The sequence below is a fragment of the Anomalospiza imberbis genome, chromosome 3 (assembly GCF_031753505.1).
Source record: "Anomalospiza imberbis isolate Cuckoo-Finch-1a 21T00152 chromosome 3, ASM3175350v1, whole genome shotgun sequence".
Lineage (NCBI taxonomy): Eukaryota > Metazoa > Chordata > Aves > Passeriformes > Viduidae > Anomalospiza > Anomalospiza imberbis.
The window spans coordinates 94,363,464-94,382,225 of NC_089683.1; the positions used below are offsets into that span (position 1 = coordinate 94,363,464).

At 35.0% G+C, this 18,762-nt stretch overlaps 1 protein-coding gene across 5 annotated transcripts in view; it reads left to right on the forward strand.

Moving 5' to 3' along the window:
- Positions 1-18,762, forward strand: part of MTA3 (metastasis associated 1 family member 3) — a 154,098-nt gene that overhangs the window by 50,310 nt on the left and 85,026 nt on the right. For all 5 annotated transcript variants that reach the window (XM_068185842.1, XM_068185843.1, XM_068185841.1 and 2 more), the window contains exons 5-6: positions 3,189-3,252; positions 4,288-4,405. In XM_068185842.1, coding sequence (XP_068041943.1) covers positions 3,189-3,252; positions 4,288-4,405 — 182 coding nt within the window. The remainder of the gene's footprint in view (positions 1-3,188; positions 3,253-4,287; positions 4,406-18,762) is intronic.

Consider the following 18,762-nt stretch of genomic DNA (forward strand, 5'->3'; position numbering starts at 1 on the left):
AACTTAATCTCATCAAAATTAGGTTGTAATGAAGACATAAAAGCTGACTTACTTTTTTGGTTACTGTTATTTCTGCATTGCTGTGGTTTCTTAAAATTTCCCTCAACATTACTACAAGATAAATTTTACCTAATTGTGTAGGAAGTAAAAAACAAAATTTCTGAATAGTTTTAATTTGAGAAAAAGGTCAAAATCAGGCATGTCATCTTAACATCAAGACCTTCAGATGCTGTTAACTAATAATTCACCTTGATGATGCCAGTTAAGTCAAGAATGCTGCTTGTTGGAGGAATACAGCTTAAATCAGAAAATCAGAGTTACATAAGAGGAAGAAGGCTTCATATGTGGAAAAATAGTAGACAACTATCTATTTATTTATTTAATTTTTTAAAAACTGGGCAATTCTTTGTAATTTTTACCCAAGTTCAATTTAATTATGCATTTCAGGCAGGAGACTCCAACAGAACAATGAACCTGTGGCATTGTATGCCACTAATCTAAATAATACTCAAAATGTAAAGAGTAGAATTCCTGAAAGAAGAGAGTATAATTTTATTTTGGTGTGTAACTGATTTTATAATCTGCTAAATGCAGCATACACTTTATTTTTGTAGGTAGCTAGCTCCCCCTTTCTTTTTTCTGTCTAGTTTGGAGCAGTCAGACTTTATGCTGTTATATTGATTATTTATTTGATATAGCTCTATCTTTCCCAGTTATCTTAAATAATTTAAAAGCATTAAGGAATAAAGCTCCAGAACATTGCAAGGAGGAAAATACTATTTTTAAATCCAGAGAAGCTGTGGGTTCTCAGACACATTCCTTAAAAAACAAACTCCCAAGTCACATTGTAATGTGATTTAAATGACATTAACTTTTTCTCCAGGGCTTTTGATTATTAGTATTGAAGAACGGGTGAAAAGTACAGTGGTTGCTGGAGAATATTAAGGGGCATATTACTGCAAATCAGTATTCACTCAAGTTATTACCTTAGCATCCATGATTGAGGGGTGCTCAGTGTTCATGCTACATTGAACTAGATGCTTGGTTCAGTCCAGCAGAGCATTTGCAACTATACAGAGAAACTTTTCCTCTGATGGGAAAGAAAGAGAGGAGGAGTTAAAGATTCTAAATCACTTTTATTAAGTATTGTAAGTTTCTAGATTATAGAAATGGGTAACTGTAATATAGAGAATCAAAAGTAGAAAGACTTCTGTAATTTACCTGTTTTCAAACATGAGTTTTGTTGTTTTTTTACTTTTATTTTAGTGTTTATTCTAGGTCTAGTACTGTCTCTATTAAGACACGATGACAAGAGGTCATATATGCCTACAAAATGTAACCTCTGTGTGACTCCAGCCATTAGATGGTTAAAGTGCTGTACAAAGAAATCTAGCATCAAATAGAAACTCACTCACTTAGAAGACGGGCTGCAAGGACTAATCGTGTATCTTAGTGAAATAAAATGAATTTTTTAGCAGACCAGCAATAAAAAATGAGATTAATCTATAAAATACTTTTGCAGTCACGATGGCAGTGGAGCAATGCATGCCTCTGTGGTAACTGAAGTTAAATAAGGGCAGGCTGTAGTGGAGAGAGTGGGCACACTCGAGCTGTATGGAATAGAACCAGACTGGAAAGGTAAACTCCTGGTTAGCCTTGTACACTAAAAAAAACCCCAGTAAAACATTAAAATACAGTTGGAAAACTGACTTCGTGCTACAACACAATTAATTTTTAGAAGTGACTGCTCTGGAATTATCAAGGCCAAAAGCTTAAAGAAAACCTTCAAAGAAAAGCATGATAGGGTATCTAGAAGGTTTCCTACTTCTCTGCTGCAGGAGGATTTTCCTCCGCTGTTGTGCATTGTGGTCAGACTTTCCTTCCCCCTCTTCCCGTTTTTCTGTGGTAGTGTGGTTCTCCTGACAGGTATGACAATGAAGAGAAACAGGACAGCAATGAGTGGCTTACCCTCCTTTCCCAGGATGTGCAGTGGCAATGAATAACACATTAGCTGGGTATGTTCACTTAATGGTCAGCCATTAGCAACTGGCTTCTAATGCCTCTGGTTGAGCTTAGAGTCAGCACTCCCTGACAAAATGGGTATGTTATCTTAAAATCAAGAAGGTCTCTGCAAGCAAGTATTCTTTCTATATTTGTGTTCTGATCTGTTCCATGAGGGGAGATGGGTTTGCTGGGCCTATTTCCTGTAGCTGGATGTATAAGGCCACAGGAACCTCCTGGCAAATACCAACTAAACTGAGTAAAACTTTGATGCATGAAATACAAGGTGCTGTGTATGTAAGGGGTAATAAATATATCTTCATATATATATAGATATATACACACATAAACATAAATATATAAAATGGTAGTTAAGTTGTAAATTATAACATAAAAATGTGAGTTGCTAGCAAGGTGATTCAGCACACTTAACATTTTTCATCCGCATCCATGAGTGTTTCTTTAAAATACCATTTGTTAAAAATAATTATGCAGAGAAGCTGGAGACAGAGAAATTTGAGGCAAGGCAATGCTGGGGAGATGGGATGAGAAGGGAAGGAGGGTGGTGGGATCAAAGTCCCATTGCATCGACCACTTAGGTTACACATGGGCAGGTCTGTACCACTACTGGGCAACAAGAGCCTCCAGGGAAATGTGGTCATTAGCATTTTAATGTGGGCATAGAAGAAACTAATAGAGCCATGATTCATTGTTAAAAATACTTCAGTTCAAAAGAGAAAAGTGCTTTGTTTTTACAGCCTTAAAAGTAAAGCCTTCTTTCTAGTTTAGGTTATCTGTTTTCAAATTATATACTGAACTTACTGGAGATAAGTCACTTGGAGGTGATGTTTCTTTAATCCAGGCCTTTTTATTAATTGTGTGTGTATTTATTGTTTGCCATTGTACCTCTTCTCTTTTTTTTGCCTTTCCATTACTGAAATTATTTCCCAGTTTGATGGAACTCCAATGTACTTGAATGCTCGGATCTGTACAGCCATTTGTTTTGTTGCTTTTATGTTAATTTTTGGTATTATTAAAGTATGGCAATGTTGATTTTTATATATTTTAATGTTTTTATACTTTCAGTGTAGAAGTTTAATGTATATCTAGGTTGCTCTCTTGTAAGTAACTCTTTACTTGAAGTTTGAACATTTACAAAGTAACTATTCTTGCTTATGTTTGTGTAGGGGAAAATGCAGCGTTGCACTTCTGAATGAGACAGAATCTGTGCTGTCATACCTGGAGAAAGAGGTAATTGTGATTGCTATTCAAGTAAATATTGGGATAAGTTTATTTTTCTTTCTGTATTTTTAACAAATGGGTAAACAATACTTTGAAAATCATATCTTGGATGATAGGTTAGAAAACTTATGTTGTTCACAACATTGATTTGAACAATATTATTGGATAAAAATTTAATTGGCATGCTTAAATGATAGGTTTATTATGAATCTGTTTGTATTTAGAAAATAATTAGTTTTAAGTAATTAATATGGCATCTTACAGATGAAAATATAGAGGTGTTTTCCTGTAGCAGATACTGAAGGGGGAATTCACATGGTGCTTTTTTTTCCTCCTTATTTTTTCCTTTTTCTTCTTTTATTGTGTGGAAAGTATCTCCTCATCTTCCTCTGGGAGATACTTTGGATGCTTAGCTTTACCAGAGAGGAAGAAAATTCCCCAAGAATTTGAAATATTGCAAAATGCCTTTAAAATAAACATATTTTTCTTTGGAATGTCTTAATATAACATCAGGAAGGCAGTGTTTTCTAACTGAAATTAGCATGTCTTTATTTTTAAATTTCTACACCAAACCACTGATAATCAGTAAAAAGACTTTTGAAAGCAGGACTTGGCCTACACTTGTGTGAATATATCACATTTGCCAATACTGTTTTAGTGCCTGAGACGGGCTTACACAGACAGTGGTAAGTTTTTTTTTGAGATTAATTTATAATGGAAAGTCAGTATGGTTGAGATGCTTATGAATGCAAACTTGTTAAATTCAGAAAGCAGTTAACATTAATTCTCTTCAAATCCATTGATATATTTTTATGTACAAGTCTTTTAATTATTGCTCTGTTCTGAAGTAAGTTCTAACAATGAGAGAGGTCTTAATTAACCCTTTAAAAGCACTCATGAAACATCTGTATTATGTAAAAAAAGATTTATGTACCAACTCTGTGTTCTGTATAGTATGCAAATTTCCAAATGGAAGGTGTTAGAATTTTGCAAGCCTAATTTTAAAAATTATTATGCTGTTGCAAATATATCTCTTTTTTTTAGGATACTTTTTTTTATTCATTGGTGTATGATCCATCATTGAAAACACTTTTAGCAGACAAGGGAGAAATCAGAGTGGGTCCTAGATATCAAGCAGATGTGCCAGACATGCTTGTGGAAGGTAAATACTTGATCTTTGATTAGTGAAAAAAAAAAGTCCTCGTATTGCATTATTGCTCATGCTGACTTTCTGAACTATGCTAATACATAGCGGCAGACAAAGTAAGATGGTAGGTCTGAGGAAAATTTATGAACACCAGTAGAAATTATGGAAAAAGAAAGGATACTTGAATAGCTGTTGAAAATATGTCCATTTCCAGTCTGTGTGTAGGCATTTGATATTTGTTTATTTAATTATATGGTCTGGCTAGTTATTTAATATAGGCTGTATTGAGAGAAGATGTTGAAGACCAACCCATTTGTAAAATATTGGTACTGTAGTAAAACAAGTGAAAAAGATATTTCTTTTTCCCTTTTAAAGCAAACAATGCATAGAGAATTCAGGTCTTTGTGTCTTATTATTTCAAAATATTGTCTTTCTTTAAAGCATCTTGTCTGTTTTGTAGCGGGGTTGAAAAAACTCTTTGTAGCCTTGGCATAGCTTTGAAATAATTGATATTTTTAAAATTTTATTTTATTTATTTATAACCTAGCACAACTACCTACACCTCAGTCTTTTGCTCCATGGAACTATTATTTTAAGCAAAATTTCAAGTAAAATAATTATTTAATGTTTGGATCATATTTAAGAGGCATAAGTAACTGTGTCTTGCTATGTTTACAACTGTATTTACTAATTAAAATTTAAAAAAATAAAAAAGTTTCTTTGTAAGTACCTAGATTTTGATACTGTTTTCAAGAGTCATGGTATTTATTCTTTAAAGAGAAAGGATTATGTGAGAACAACATCACTTGCAGTAAGTCCAAGAAGTTCTGAATGCGCCAAATATATATATATATATAAATATATATATATTTGTAACCTTAAATATTGTATTTTCTATTCATCATGATCTACTCCTCATGATCTACGGGGTTATTTTGCTGCTATACTTTTACTTGCACAAAACCCCCCATTATTTCTAATTTCTACAGACCTTATTTAATAAATGTGTAAAACAAGAATAATTTGATTTCTGGCAAGTGGCAGATTATTTTACAATGACTGCTATTTAATAGATCACCTGCATTATTATTCTGACTTTTCTTTTAATAACCAGAAATAGACTATAGGAAGTCACTTCAGGTTTGTTTATAAAATGTACAGGCCTGTTTCAGAACAGGTTTATGGATACATTATGATCCACTGCTATTCTTGCTGTAAAATGTACCTGCCATATGGAAAAAACACCTGTAGATGTTCATATGCTCAGGAGGAAAGCTTGCCAGAGGCTAATGTGAAAATGGCTGTCTCGATGTGTGTGAGATGCACCTGGGAAGTAGTGATCTGATTCCCAAGTACCTGGTTGAACTCTAGGGTTTTTGGGTAAGCTAGGGTTGTCTGCCAGGCAGGAAGTCTCTTTCTATTGAATTGTTCTTACTTAAGTTACTAAAGACAGAGGCTAATTATGAAATAGTGAATACTACATAAAAAGGAAAATTTTTCCTGTTTAAATTTTACTTATTTGATTTTTTCTAAAGTTAACATCCATATTCATTTAAACTGAAGTTACCAAGTTCTTCTGGAGCTTAACGTTTTGAGTTTAGTCTTTGGTTTAGTTAAAATGAGTAGATAATCTGTCTCGTACGTAATGAAGATAGGAATTCACTGTGTGTTACTGTCTTCTTTTCCTCATGTTCCACTAACCTCCAAAATGCAATAAGTGGTGCAGTCTTCTTGCTGCCTTTAGTAGGAAATAATAATCCATCAGAGCTGAGAAGCTTGAAGCTGCCCACAAACCAAGGATCTGTTGGTATGTAGAGCACTTGAGAGGTTCAGTTGGATTAATCTGCACTTATTTCAAGTCGCTGGTAGAAAAAAGAGTTTGGTTTTGGGAGGATAAAAATAACTGAATTATGGTAGTTTGGACTGATTTTTTTTTTTCTGAATGTTTCCATAGCCCTTTCACCCCCAAGGATAAACAAAAGATGATTCAGCTGTTGCTGTGTCTTTATGTAAGCTGACAGCCTGGAAGTTAATCCATTCACTGTCAAGCCTTTTCTTTCATAAAAACAAATCCAAACAATGTTTAAAATTAATAGATTATAAAAGTTATATTTGGACACTATGGGATTCTGTGAAGATTTGTTGTCTTTATGTATATTTTTCAGCCTGTAATGATAAAAGTGGCTAGTGATCTGTGTCTCCAAATTGTTATGCTCCAATGTGTAACTCTTAAAGAGTGTAGCCCCATCACCTGAAATTAAAAGAGAGAATTTAGGCAACATCTTGTCAGTTTGGAAAAATCAGATTTTATATAATCTAATAATGGTATTATTAGATTATATCAAATAAAAAGCATTCCTGAATTTTACACATAAAACTTGTTCTGTAATCTAAAGGAAGAATACCTTTTTGAAGGTATTTGGTAGGCATAATTTATATTTACAAAAAATCCCCAAAGCAAACAAACAAAACTACAAACAAATCAAGATTCACACACCATCAGTTGTTTTATTTTCAAAGTTACTGGCATACAAATCCAATTCAAATGACTAAAGACAGTTTAGATTAGCTTTCAGAAGGCCAGTCACAACATGGTTGAAAAGAAAAAGAAGTTCCATAAACATGAAATTAATTTGTTTTAAATAGAGTGATTAATTCTAGTAGATTAAAAATTCAACTTGCTTGCACTTTCTCCATACTGTGATAACTTATGTTTTACCTGAATAGACTATGGTGGTTTTGTTTTGATTTTTTTTTTTTTGTGTGTGTATTGGACAACTATGTGTGGTTTTTGTAGGAATAGATTTTTTTTTCCTTGCATTGATGTTGCCATTTTTGCATCCTTGAGTAAAATGTACTGCAAACCCAGGCGATTAGGTCAAACTTTAGATAATGCAGCATGCCTGCTTCTCCCTGCTCCAGGGGTTTATTGGATAAATGTATATTGCTCTTTAATTTTTGAAACAAAAAGAACATCTACTTTCAAAAGATTTAAACTTAAAAGGTTTATTAAAATCATGATGCATGATAAAGTCTTCCAGATTCAACTGTTTTCTGTTTTTCCACTCTATGATATGTTGAAGCATAAATCCTTTACACAATAGCAGTAAACAAATGTAAACAAAGTTTAAATTTGGTTGAAAATGCATAAGCCTTGTAAATCCACGCCACTTTTGTTTGTAGCTAAATCGCTCAGATCACACATTTAGTGAAGACTAACTTTGGAGAAAGACCAGAGCAGATTTCTTTCCGCAGTCTCTTCCGGCTTTTGTTGTCACCATTCTTGGGAGTAAAATTTGGAAGTAAAAGTTGTCAGATTTTACTGATCTTATGATTGTGTGAAGTCTTTCACCCCCCCAGTGCCAAGTGTTACAGTCTGTCTATACTCTAGTTTGATGATTTATAGAGTTTTTTTAGTTGCTTTAAATATACTGGAAGAGAGAAGACTGTTCTACAGCATTGACTCAAATTCTGGCTAGCAGGATACTGAAGAATGTCCTTTCTTTTTTTTTAACAACACATTCTCCAGTGGCTTGTTCTGTGGCTGTAGCAGCTTGTTTTCACATCTGTTTCCAGTGTGGGGTAACATTCTTCTCCTCTGTGCAAAGCAAGAATAAAAAGGTTTATCTCTGAGAATCAAGAGCATGAATTTGGGAAAGAAGTTTCTCGTTTCTGTGGAGCATCCCTACTCCTCAGAACAGGAGCAAGGTATCTGGTTCTCTGCATGTGATGGCCAGAAGCTGCTGTGTGGTGCACTCACCTACAGTATTTGATCAACAGTATATAAAATCTGTGACTAGTAACTTCAGTAAACAAAGCTAAAAGCCCAAAACAAGCAAGAACAAAACCCTACACAGTGTTGGTTCAGGGAAGTCATTATTATTATTGTTACTTGGTTACAAGGCATACTTTTAGAAGTTGTTCTGAATATGATCAAATTGTTGTCACTTTTAGCTAGCAGATTTTATTTATTCAAGTTTTATGTACAGGGAGATGGCACCCAGGCAAGCTAGTTTAGATTCTTGGTAGACTTTTATATAACATTGATTCTTACTTGTTTCACAGCTTTAAAATCCAAATGTTTTTAAAATTCTGGCATTTCAACCAGTGTCTCATGCAGTGGAATAATTGATGCAGTGACAGGTTGTTTTACATGGTTGGCTAAAAAAGCAGAGAATGAGAGAGAAAAAGTGCTAGCATGGCATTAGAGATATAGTTTATGAAGTAGGATAATGCTGAAAAATGGGAGAAATGGGAAACTTTTTTGCTCTGTAGGAGTTCATCTAATGCATTGTTTTTCCTGTCACATGCCTATGCTGCTCTCTCTGTCTCATGCGTGCCATAGTAGGCCTAACTGCAGCTGTCACACAATTTAAATGCATTTGCATTAAAGTTAAATGCATGACAGCTTAGCTGAAGAAATACTATTGAAGTCATGTTGCAAACAGGGAAGCCAATTGTTTACAGTAATCTCATTGGCCATATCAGTAATTTCTTAAGTAATGCTTACTTTCATTCATTCATGGTGTTGTGAATCAAGTGGCAAGGCTGCAACCAAGTCAAAAAAAGCTCTTCTGTCTGTCAATTCTCTATTAGAACTTCCAAAGCAAAGGGTATTTTCTAAGCAAATTTTACAAAAATATTTATCATGACTGCATTCTGGCCATGATATGTAAGTCTAGTGAAACTGTCTACAGTAATTCTCTGGCAAAAAATACCCCTACCAAACAATTGTATTTTTGAGAAAATTATTACAATTTAAAAGAACAGCTTTTTATAATTTGTTTTTAAAAGTAATTTATCAAAATAAATTTTCTTATGTTGTATTTGATTTTGTGTACCAGGATCTGGTAGAACAGTATGATGCTAGGCACTCTAAGATATTTAAGTGTTGAAATCAGGATTTTCAAAAAACCAGCCCACCAGTGTAGGAAGGACCTTGCTGAATCAGACCATCAGTTTATCCCTGCAGGAGATCTTGTCATTTGGGAATTCTTAATTTTCTTAAAATTTGTTTAAAGCCTATTAGAAATCCAATAGGTTGTCACCTTGAGCTTCCTCATGGACCATTATGATCCTTTTTCAGTACTTCAGGATTTTTCTTTATAAAAAGCCTGTTGACCACTGTATCTTGGTTGCAATTTTGATTAATTTGGCTAGCATAGCTGTGAGCCTTGACTATACTTAGTAGCTCACATTCCCTCCTTCACATCCTAGGTATAGCAGAACTTGGTTTGAGCTGATGTATCTCGATTAGTAGCTGTTGTATTCCTGAGATCCTGTAGAAATCTGAAGAGAATTCTTGTCCAAACTCAAGTAGCTCGTTAGTGTTCATAGTGTATAATTGTTCTCTAACCTTTCCTATAGACGCATCATTTTAAGGTGAGTTTTTGGATCTCTCATGATGCACATAAACCTTTCCACTTCTGTTCAGTCATCATAAATGCAAAAAATTAATTTGATTTCTCTTCCAACAATTAATTTTAATTTCTTTTATTTGCTTCCTTTTTAAATAGATCACATTGTCAGTGTCTTGGACTCTTTGGTAGTTTATAGACCTTTTGACTCTATTGAACGTCTGAGAAGACTTTAGTCATTTTAGTGCCCTAAATTAAATTTAGAGCATTAGATTCGGACAATGTTGCAGCAAATAGGAGGATAAAATAAAGGTGACAAGAAAAGAATTAACCCCACATCTAGTAATGTGCCTCAATGACAAGAACAGCTTTCTCCCTCTATAATGTGAGACGTCTCTAATTTTTTTCTAGATGGAGGGAAAATTACAGCATATGAAATGACTCTTGCTCATATTTTTCATAAATAGATGAAATTTATTTGGAAACGAAGGGGCTGAGAGGGGCAGCTCTGTGGGAGAGCCCGGTGGTGCTGGCAGGCAGCGAGGGGATGTCAGCCAGCAGTGGGGTCTTGTGTTCCCCTGGGCAGCATCCCCAGCAGCAGTGTGCACACAGTTATCTGAGCAGGGGAAGTGTTTATTTTTAAAAGTTTTTTTTTTTTTTATAATGACGTGAGGTTTAGTTAACTAAACAGATGATTTAACTATGATTTTTTTTTTGAGTTTGGTTATATTTTTTGCAATTGTTGTATGTCAATCCACCACTAAATGTGGAATTTGGTGTGTGTTTTTATTTTTTTTTTTTTTTTTTTGGTTAAGGTTGGGATTAAATGTGTGAGATGGTATTTTTTGTTTGGGCTTAGGTGTTTATTAGTTTTTTATTTATGTTATAGTCTTAGAAGTTGTGAGTTCTGTACTATTTTATTAATAAATTATAAAATGAAGTTGTATTTCTCTTTTTATAAGGTTTTTTTTTAGGATAAATTGTTAATTAAGAAATTATACTTAAATTACTATTTTTAACTTAATAACTACCTAACTAATAACTAATAACTACCTAACAAATAACTAATTTGTGACTTGTGGATTTTTTATTTAATTATACAATATTAGTTAAACTCGTGAAGAAGGTGAAGAAGGATTAGCTTCTGCTTTAAAACTTCTATCTTCTTTTATATATATTACTGTTATAAATGAAAAATGATCCCGCCAAATTAAAAAAATAAAAAGAATCTATTTTATCAATAGAGATCTAACTTAGCCAGCCACAAGGAAAAGGACAGTGCCGAGCTCGGGATCGGCGCTGGGTGCAAGACACAGAGATCAGCCTCAGCAGAGGTTTCACTCTATGCTCCCACACCACCATCCTGGTACAAGCGATTTTTATAGGGAAAATTTTGCCTGAAGCCAGGATTTCGGCATTCAGTCCTTTGTTTCATTCAAAGTCCCATAAGTTGATGAGATTTCCTTCTCGGGCGACAAGGCAGAACAATTCGAAGTCCGGTGTCGTTGAAACTCTTGATGAAATTTACGGGAACAGAGTATTCACATGTATCGGCCTGGGGGATGTTCCTGATGTCCATCTCGGGTCGTGCACGCGATGATCAGCACCTGGGTGTCTCCATATCGCCTCAGATAAGGCCCATCTCCTGGCGAGCCACATCCTCTTGCTTGTAAATCAGGTTTCAACACACACCTGGTTTTGCCTGAGAAGGGGGGCTTCTAATGCCAAAGGGTACATTCTAACAACTATTTAATATTATATATATATCATGCAAAAAAATGGCGCGAATTATACCTGTTACATATAACATTACTATATCTTAAAACTTTAAACTCTCTGTGCGATATTACACACTTCCATTCAAACTACGCACTCATAATCTTGAGTTTTATCATTCAATTTTGGAAGCTTTCTCTACTGCTTCAGGTTAAATGAGGTGTTTTCTTGTGGGTCAGTGTCTGTTAGTACAGAAAGTTTAAAATTCTCAGCAGCTAGGGCTCCAACAGGGAAGTGTCTGCTAGGAATGTTTCCGAGTTAACTGCCTGGGCAGCAGCTCCTTTGGGCTCACGGTGCCTGCTCTGAGGACTCTGAGTGCACAGCAAGTCAGGTAGAGCCAGGCCTCCCTGGGCAGAGTGGAGCCATGTCAGAGAGGGCCGTGGGGTGATGGATGCAGGAAGGCTTAGTGCTGATTTGGGAAATGAGTTTTCAGTTTCCCTGCAGAGGTATGTGGAAGAAGACAAGCGGCAAGGCGCTAAGTATGATGTGGAATGATGCGGTTTAAAGGTTTATCCGGAGAGCTGGCAGCTAGTCGAAATTGATTGTCCAGGGCCGGGCTGTTTGCAAGTTCCTGTTTTAATAGCCTGGAGCGGTGATCTTAGACTCACATGCTAAGGATCTCCTCCAAGCTGCAGTCCTCTTCCCAGCCCCGTGCTGCTTCTCTCGCATCTCCTCTTGAAAGGAGACCTTAGGAAATTCTTTATGGAGCGGGGATCTGACACAATTGGGTTCTCTCTGGCCATTTAAAGCAATACAAAGAGTGTAGACTGGGCAAGGAAGAGGAGTACCCCCCGCTAAGACATACAGAAGAGGAATTAGGGTCTCTGAAATGGAAGAAGCAGCTTGTAGGGAAGATGTTCTGTTCAAAGCTTTTTTTTTTCTTCTAGTAAATGAAATTTTAAACTAAATGCTGGAGTCCCTCTTGCACACCTGAAAATACCCAATGAGTGCCTAAAACTAGCATTTGCTGTACAGCTGATTTCATCTTTGAAGCCAAGGCATTTTAGAATTAATGCAGTTCAGTCAGTTGAGTGCTTAATAGGAGCAGTTGGACAAATTTAAGCTGCAAATTTTGGATGACAAGCAGAGAAACTATTCAAAGTTTCTAAAATTTTTCTGCTTTGAAAAAGAATAATTAAATTAATTCTTCTAAGGGTAGTTTATAAAGTTTTCACTGTATTTGTGTTTCTTACTGCAACTCCGTTGTAAGAGTATGTTTTTTTTAATACACCAGACATACCAAATAGAAACTATTAAACTCAGAGTTCAAGCCTTTTAATGTGTGGGAATATTGCAATTTCAGGATTTTAAGTTTAAACATGATTAAAAGAGGCAGATGAGAAATTAATTTACAATCTGTTTGGATGTTTAATATTATGAAAGCTCAGGATTGCTTAGAATTGGTGTATTGTGTTGTCTGACTCTATAAATGCTTTCTGTATAATTAAATCTTTTTTTATTTATTTAATTGATGAAAAATATACTTTAGAATAGTGAAACTCAACTGTAATCTCATGAGGAGGGATCTGGTTTTTTTTTACTTTGTGGTACATAATTCTCCCATTTATTATCTGAACTACTGCTGAGTTTAAAAGTCACTCATACAGCCAGAGACCTGCAGCAGTCATTCGAATGGTGCATCTGATTCTCTTGCCAAACTCTGTGTGCTGGCTTATTTCTCTTAGTGTTGATGTAGTTGCAATGATTTAATTCTGTTGTGAGAAGATAATAATCAGTTCTTTTTAAAAACAGTCGATATGAAATACTTTTAGAAGTTTCTGTATTCAAATATTTCAATTAAAAATTGGACAGTCAGATACTCTGGAGACAGATAATGTGTGTCTGTGAGAAATATCTGGCAGGAGAAACAAATATTGTATCTTTGGGTCTTATTGATTTCCAGAAAATATGGTCTGTAATTTGTGCTAAGTGATCACTTTTTTGACAGTTGCTGGCTATTAACAGGACACATGAATACAGTAAGTAGTTCTTAAAAATAAAATTCAGAAAATATTGCCTTTTTTCTTGAGTTCATTGTTCACAAATATTATCTGTCTAACCTTTTGTATTTAACTGGCTTTAAAAAAATCATGAGGCCTCATAATTTTGAGGCTGTTACAGGTAAAAATTGACCCAGCTTAATTAAAAAAGAAAAAATATTTTTTATTATAAAGATCAAATTCTATCTGAGCCAGCCACAAAGAAAAGGACAGTGCCGAGCCTGGGAGCGGCGCTGGGTGAGACACAGGTCTGACCGCTCCAGCAGAAGGTCTCCTGTGCTTCACACCACCCGTCCTGCACGAGCAGTTTTTATACAGTTTATTTTGCTTTGAGGCTGGGATTTCGGCGATCAGCCTTTTCTTTCCATTCAAAGTCCCACATATTCATAAAGTCTCTTTTCTCCGTGCCGGGTTGAACAATCCGAGGTCCGGGAAGCGATGCACATCGATGATGGAGTTACGGGAACTGAGATGCATCCTCCAGAGGTTCCAGCGATCCCAATCTTGGGGAGTTGTCGGGACGATCGTCGCTTGGGAATTCCTAGATTATCTCAAGAGACAGCCCATCTCCGAGCAAACCACATGTATTAACTTGTAAATGAAACCTTGTCTACAGTGGTTTCCACGTACATGAGGCAGCCCTCTTGCCCTGGCTGGCTTGCTTTGTGTCTGTATCTTAATCATATAAAAACTCCTACCTGTATTTCACTTTATAGGCGCGAATTATACCTATTACACCTAACAGAGGCTTTGTCAATTTTTATTTTGTGAGTGAAACAAAGTGCCATTACATGAATAAATAAGTGGAATTAGAGTAAACCCAGTTGCTTAAGTATGATCAAAGGAAGAGTTGCTTTTCTTGTGCACACACAGAAGGTGACAACAGCAGCACCTTTAGGCTCTTCCATAAGCAATGTGTGAGGGAAAGGTTTTTGTGGAAAAAGCTGTCAACAATACAGTTATTTTTGGATGGGCTTGAGGAACTAGTGCGTCTACTTGCTTGCATACCTCCCTTGTTCTACATACAGCAAATTGGGAGTTCACAGTCAATGTCTAAAACCAGGTTTCTTCTCAATTCAAGATGACTTTATGGGATCCACAGAGCAGAAAGTAAAGCTCAAAGTCTGAAATAAAAAAATACCTTTAGGGGCAAATATAAAAGGAGATGGTTATGCCTAACTCAGGTTTACTTCTAGATGGCTGGGAACCTTGTAGAAATTGATTTCACCAAGTTCAGTGTGAAATACATTGAATTTTTATATTTGACTGAAAATCTGGTAAATCAGCAGCAAAATAAATTATAACTTCAAAATATTGGTTAGAATCTTGGTTCAACTATAAGATGACAGCTTTCAATTTCAATGCATTTTTCAGAAGGAATGCATGTAACAAAAGATATAACAAGTAAATTTAGGAGTTCTATTTGTGGAAGCTGCAATAGAACACCAAACATAAAAGGTGTGATGGTGCTAACCCAGTAAGACTCACCTTTATGGTCAGAATAGAAAAAAAAATGTTGCTGAGATTTGATTCATCTCAGCTGAGAACGGATATTAAAAATAGATCAGATATTTAGATGAGATGAATCTCAACAAATAATAAAATTCCTTGTTATATATGCTCAAATGTATTTTGTTCTCAAATGGGCTTTCTATTGGTTGCACTTTTGACTTTGAGTTAACATGAATTTTTTTTCTATAATACCTTCTAAAAGTAGGAGCTGTTTCTTGAGGGTTAGCCAATTTAAGCATGGTAGTCCCTTGTCAGATTTGAAGATTTTTTTTTTTTTTTGTTATTAAGCTCATACAGTAAATTTTACATAATTAACTGTCAAATGCTTGATTATCACAAACAGTAAAATACACTTTACAATGTTGTTCATGTCAAATTTTAATAGGATTATAATATCCTTTATATCACTTTTGCCAATCTCACTTCTAGGGAGCTGAGTTATTGATTTTTGTGCTGGACAATTAAAAGCACATTGTTAGAATTTTATCCATTTTATTAGAAATTAAACAAAACACATGTAAATGGCCTCTTGATGCCCATTTGCAGGAAAGAATTTGCTTCAGCCTAATCATGCATTTGCAAGGAAAACCTATAATTTAGGGCTGTGGCCACATGTACTACAGAAGCTCAATTAGGTATTTGAAGCTTTGCATAAACCATAGTGTTTTATGAAGTGTTTTCAGTGATGTTATTTGAAAATACTTGTTGCCTTCTAGTCCAATTTGTTTAGGTATTAAGTGCATGTATAATTTTGATCAAACAGACCAAATGTGGTCATGGAGGTTTCGGAGCTTCAGTTCTCAGATCACTTGCAACTTTCATGTTAGCAGTCGAGGATAAGATAGAAGAGTTGGAAATTGTGCTGTTTATCAATTAGATTTTACAGAAGCTGCTCAAAAGTTGAGGTGAGTAATGTGGGTTGTCCTGCTTGGGGATAGTTGGAGTGGGGTTTTTTTTTGTTATTATTTGTTTTCTAGTTCATTGGTTGCCCCAAATCGTAAAAGTAGATCTGCCTTTTAAAGTTTGATTTATGCTTGAGGTCAGTTGAAATTTCGGTCTTTGTAAAAAAAGAGCCATGATACCCTGCTGTCTTCAGCTCCTTGAGGAGTCTTAGGCTTCTTTTATTAGTGTTCTGTTTGTTATGAACTCCTATTTCTCTACAAGTTGAAGGAAATGGTTAAAGTGGCCCTCTGGTTGCAGTGCAGCATGAATGCTGTGTTCTGCGTGTTGGTGTGGCAGGTTGTGCAGGATGGCTGTCAGAAAGATATTGTTGCTAATAATAGCTGTAGAGCCTTGGCTGAGATTGTTCAAATACTAAATGAGTTCTGTCAGGTAGTCGGCATTATGAAGGGTACAGTTATTTATTGTGTGCTGTGTATGTGCTTATTATCCCCATGAGCACCCCAATCACTTTTCAAGCAGCAACATCTTAGTGTTTAATTGAGTACAAGTACTTTGCTGGTATTTTCTACCTCAGTAACTTCACCTAAAAGGACTTTAGGTAAGTTCAGATGTTTGTTTCTTTGCTGTTTTATTGCAAGTCTGATTTTTTTTCTAAGTTTATTATGTAGAAGATGAAAAAAGAAATAGCAGGTGGAGATAAAATGTGTTTTTTTACATTTTAATAAGTCAAAATACATTTCATCCTAAACAAAAAGTTCTTGTCTAAATTGTTTTGTTTATATTTATTCACAAAAAAAGGTTTGTTTTTCTATAAAATGCTTAAGTAACAGGGAATTTGCATATTTTAAACATTAGGATTTTTTAAAAAAAACAACACAACCCAAAATTGCAGGACCACAGATTTAATTTTAATTTTGTCAGGGTTTGGTTTTGGTATGTTTTTTTTTGTTTGTTTGTTTGGTTTTTGTTTGTTTGATGGGGTATTTTTGTTTGGTTGGTTTGTTTTGGGTTATGTTTTGGTTTTGGGTTGGTGTTTTTGAGAATGCAATGTCTCTGCATTGTAGTATCCCTTTTTTAAAAGCACTTATTTTAAATACTATTAATATTCATACATAGTATTCTACTGTTCTTTTATTTACACTCAGAATAATTTTCACCATGCTTTCCTTTTCCTGAAAAGTCTGTTACCTCATGTGTTATTTCAGGAACTTTAGCAAAACTGAAAACAGCTCTGCAGGGTTTTGAGAAAGAGGCAGCCTCATTTTTTCCTTCCTTCTGGCTCTGGGCATGTCCATAAGCCAGCCATCCTTGATGCTGCTTTATGTAGAAGTTGGTCATTAATGTGTGGTTGCAGTTCAGTTTATTCTGAACTCAAGTGTAATTCTTTCTGTTAATTTCTGGGAATTTAGAACATAATGAATTAAAGCTCTGAGTATTTTTGAGTGCTTGTCTTTTGATCATCAGTGATTAAATTACAAGTACTGTAAAGCTGAACACCGAGAGAACTTTAAGGTCATAGGAGGCAGTTCTATTTTGAAAGGGATTTTTCAAGTGCAGAATAATTAAATCTTTTTATAAATTCAAGCTCTAGAGAAGAAGTGGCAACGGGACTATGCATGTTTTATTGGCTTTAAAAATGCCCAATAGCAATTTAAATGCTTGTAGACAAGTAACAGGCCTTTATCATATGATATATTTCATTTATAGTCTCTATACATAGCCTGGCTTTAATTTCTAGTCCTTATACATGGCTTACATTCATGTTATACATTCATGAATTTTTACCATGAGGTTTGTGTAAACATATAACTCCTAATCTGAATATACCTCTGTCAGGCAAGCTAAGGCAGAGGGGAGATTGTTTTGGAATTGAAAGGTAAACAAATAATTTTTCTTTTGCCTACGCTTTTCATCTAAGCTTTCTCAAGTTATTTTGATCAGAGAAGTTATCTGCACGTAACTCCGTCATATCTTTTGAAGAGTTTAGTGTAAATTTTTGAACTTTCCTTCTGAATTTCTTTATCTGTACTGGTGAGAACTGCAAATTATAAAAAAAAAATTAAATAAAAATGAGTAATAAGAATTTTATGCAGGATGAATATGCTGACTGTTTTAGTCAGAAACTAATGTACTTTTCATCCAAGCAGAAAGCTCAGATTTTACGTTAGACAGACAGGTTTAATGTCTGGAACTTTGTTCATATACAGTGCAAGAAAATTCAATGTGATTCTATTTTTCTCCTCTGGAAGTTAGAGAAAATGTTTGCAGACTATCTAAATAGCAGCATGAGAATGTGATTAATGAACTGAAACTTCATTTTCACTGATTAGTTGCCTATTTTTACAACGATTGTGCACAAAAGTAGATGAAACTATGTTTAAAAAACCATTTAGGATTACCTGCAGGTAATATACTCCCAAAGAGTTCTGGCAACAACCTGCTAAATGCTTTATCTGCTAAATCCATATTTCAGTGAAAGCAATTTCATTGTGTTACATGCTGAACTCATCTAGGGGAGGATAAGAACTAGTAAATACATCTCTTCCTCATCCTTGCAGTGTTAACTGAGAGATATTCCTCTTCCACAAGTACAAAACTAAAACACAGAGATGAAGACACTATATTGACTTCTTATATATGTGCTAAGCATAAAGAATATGAGCCTTTACAAATGCCTTCACATTTATCTGCTTAGGTGTCTGGCGAGTCTGAGGAATTAACACACACATCAAAGCTGGCTTATTTCAGGAGGTTATATGAATAAAGGAATTTGCTTACTAGGAGGAACTCTGTGGTAGAAACTCTTGGTCTGGTGTCCAGTTCT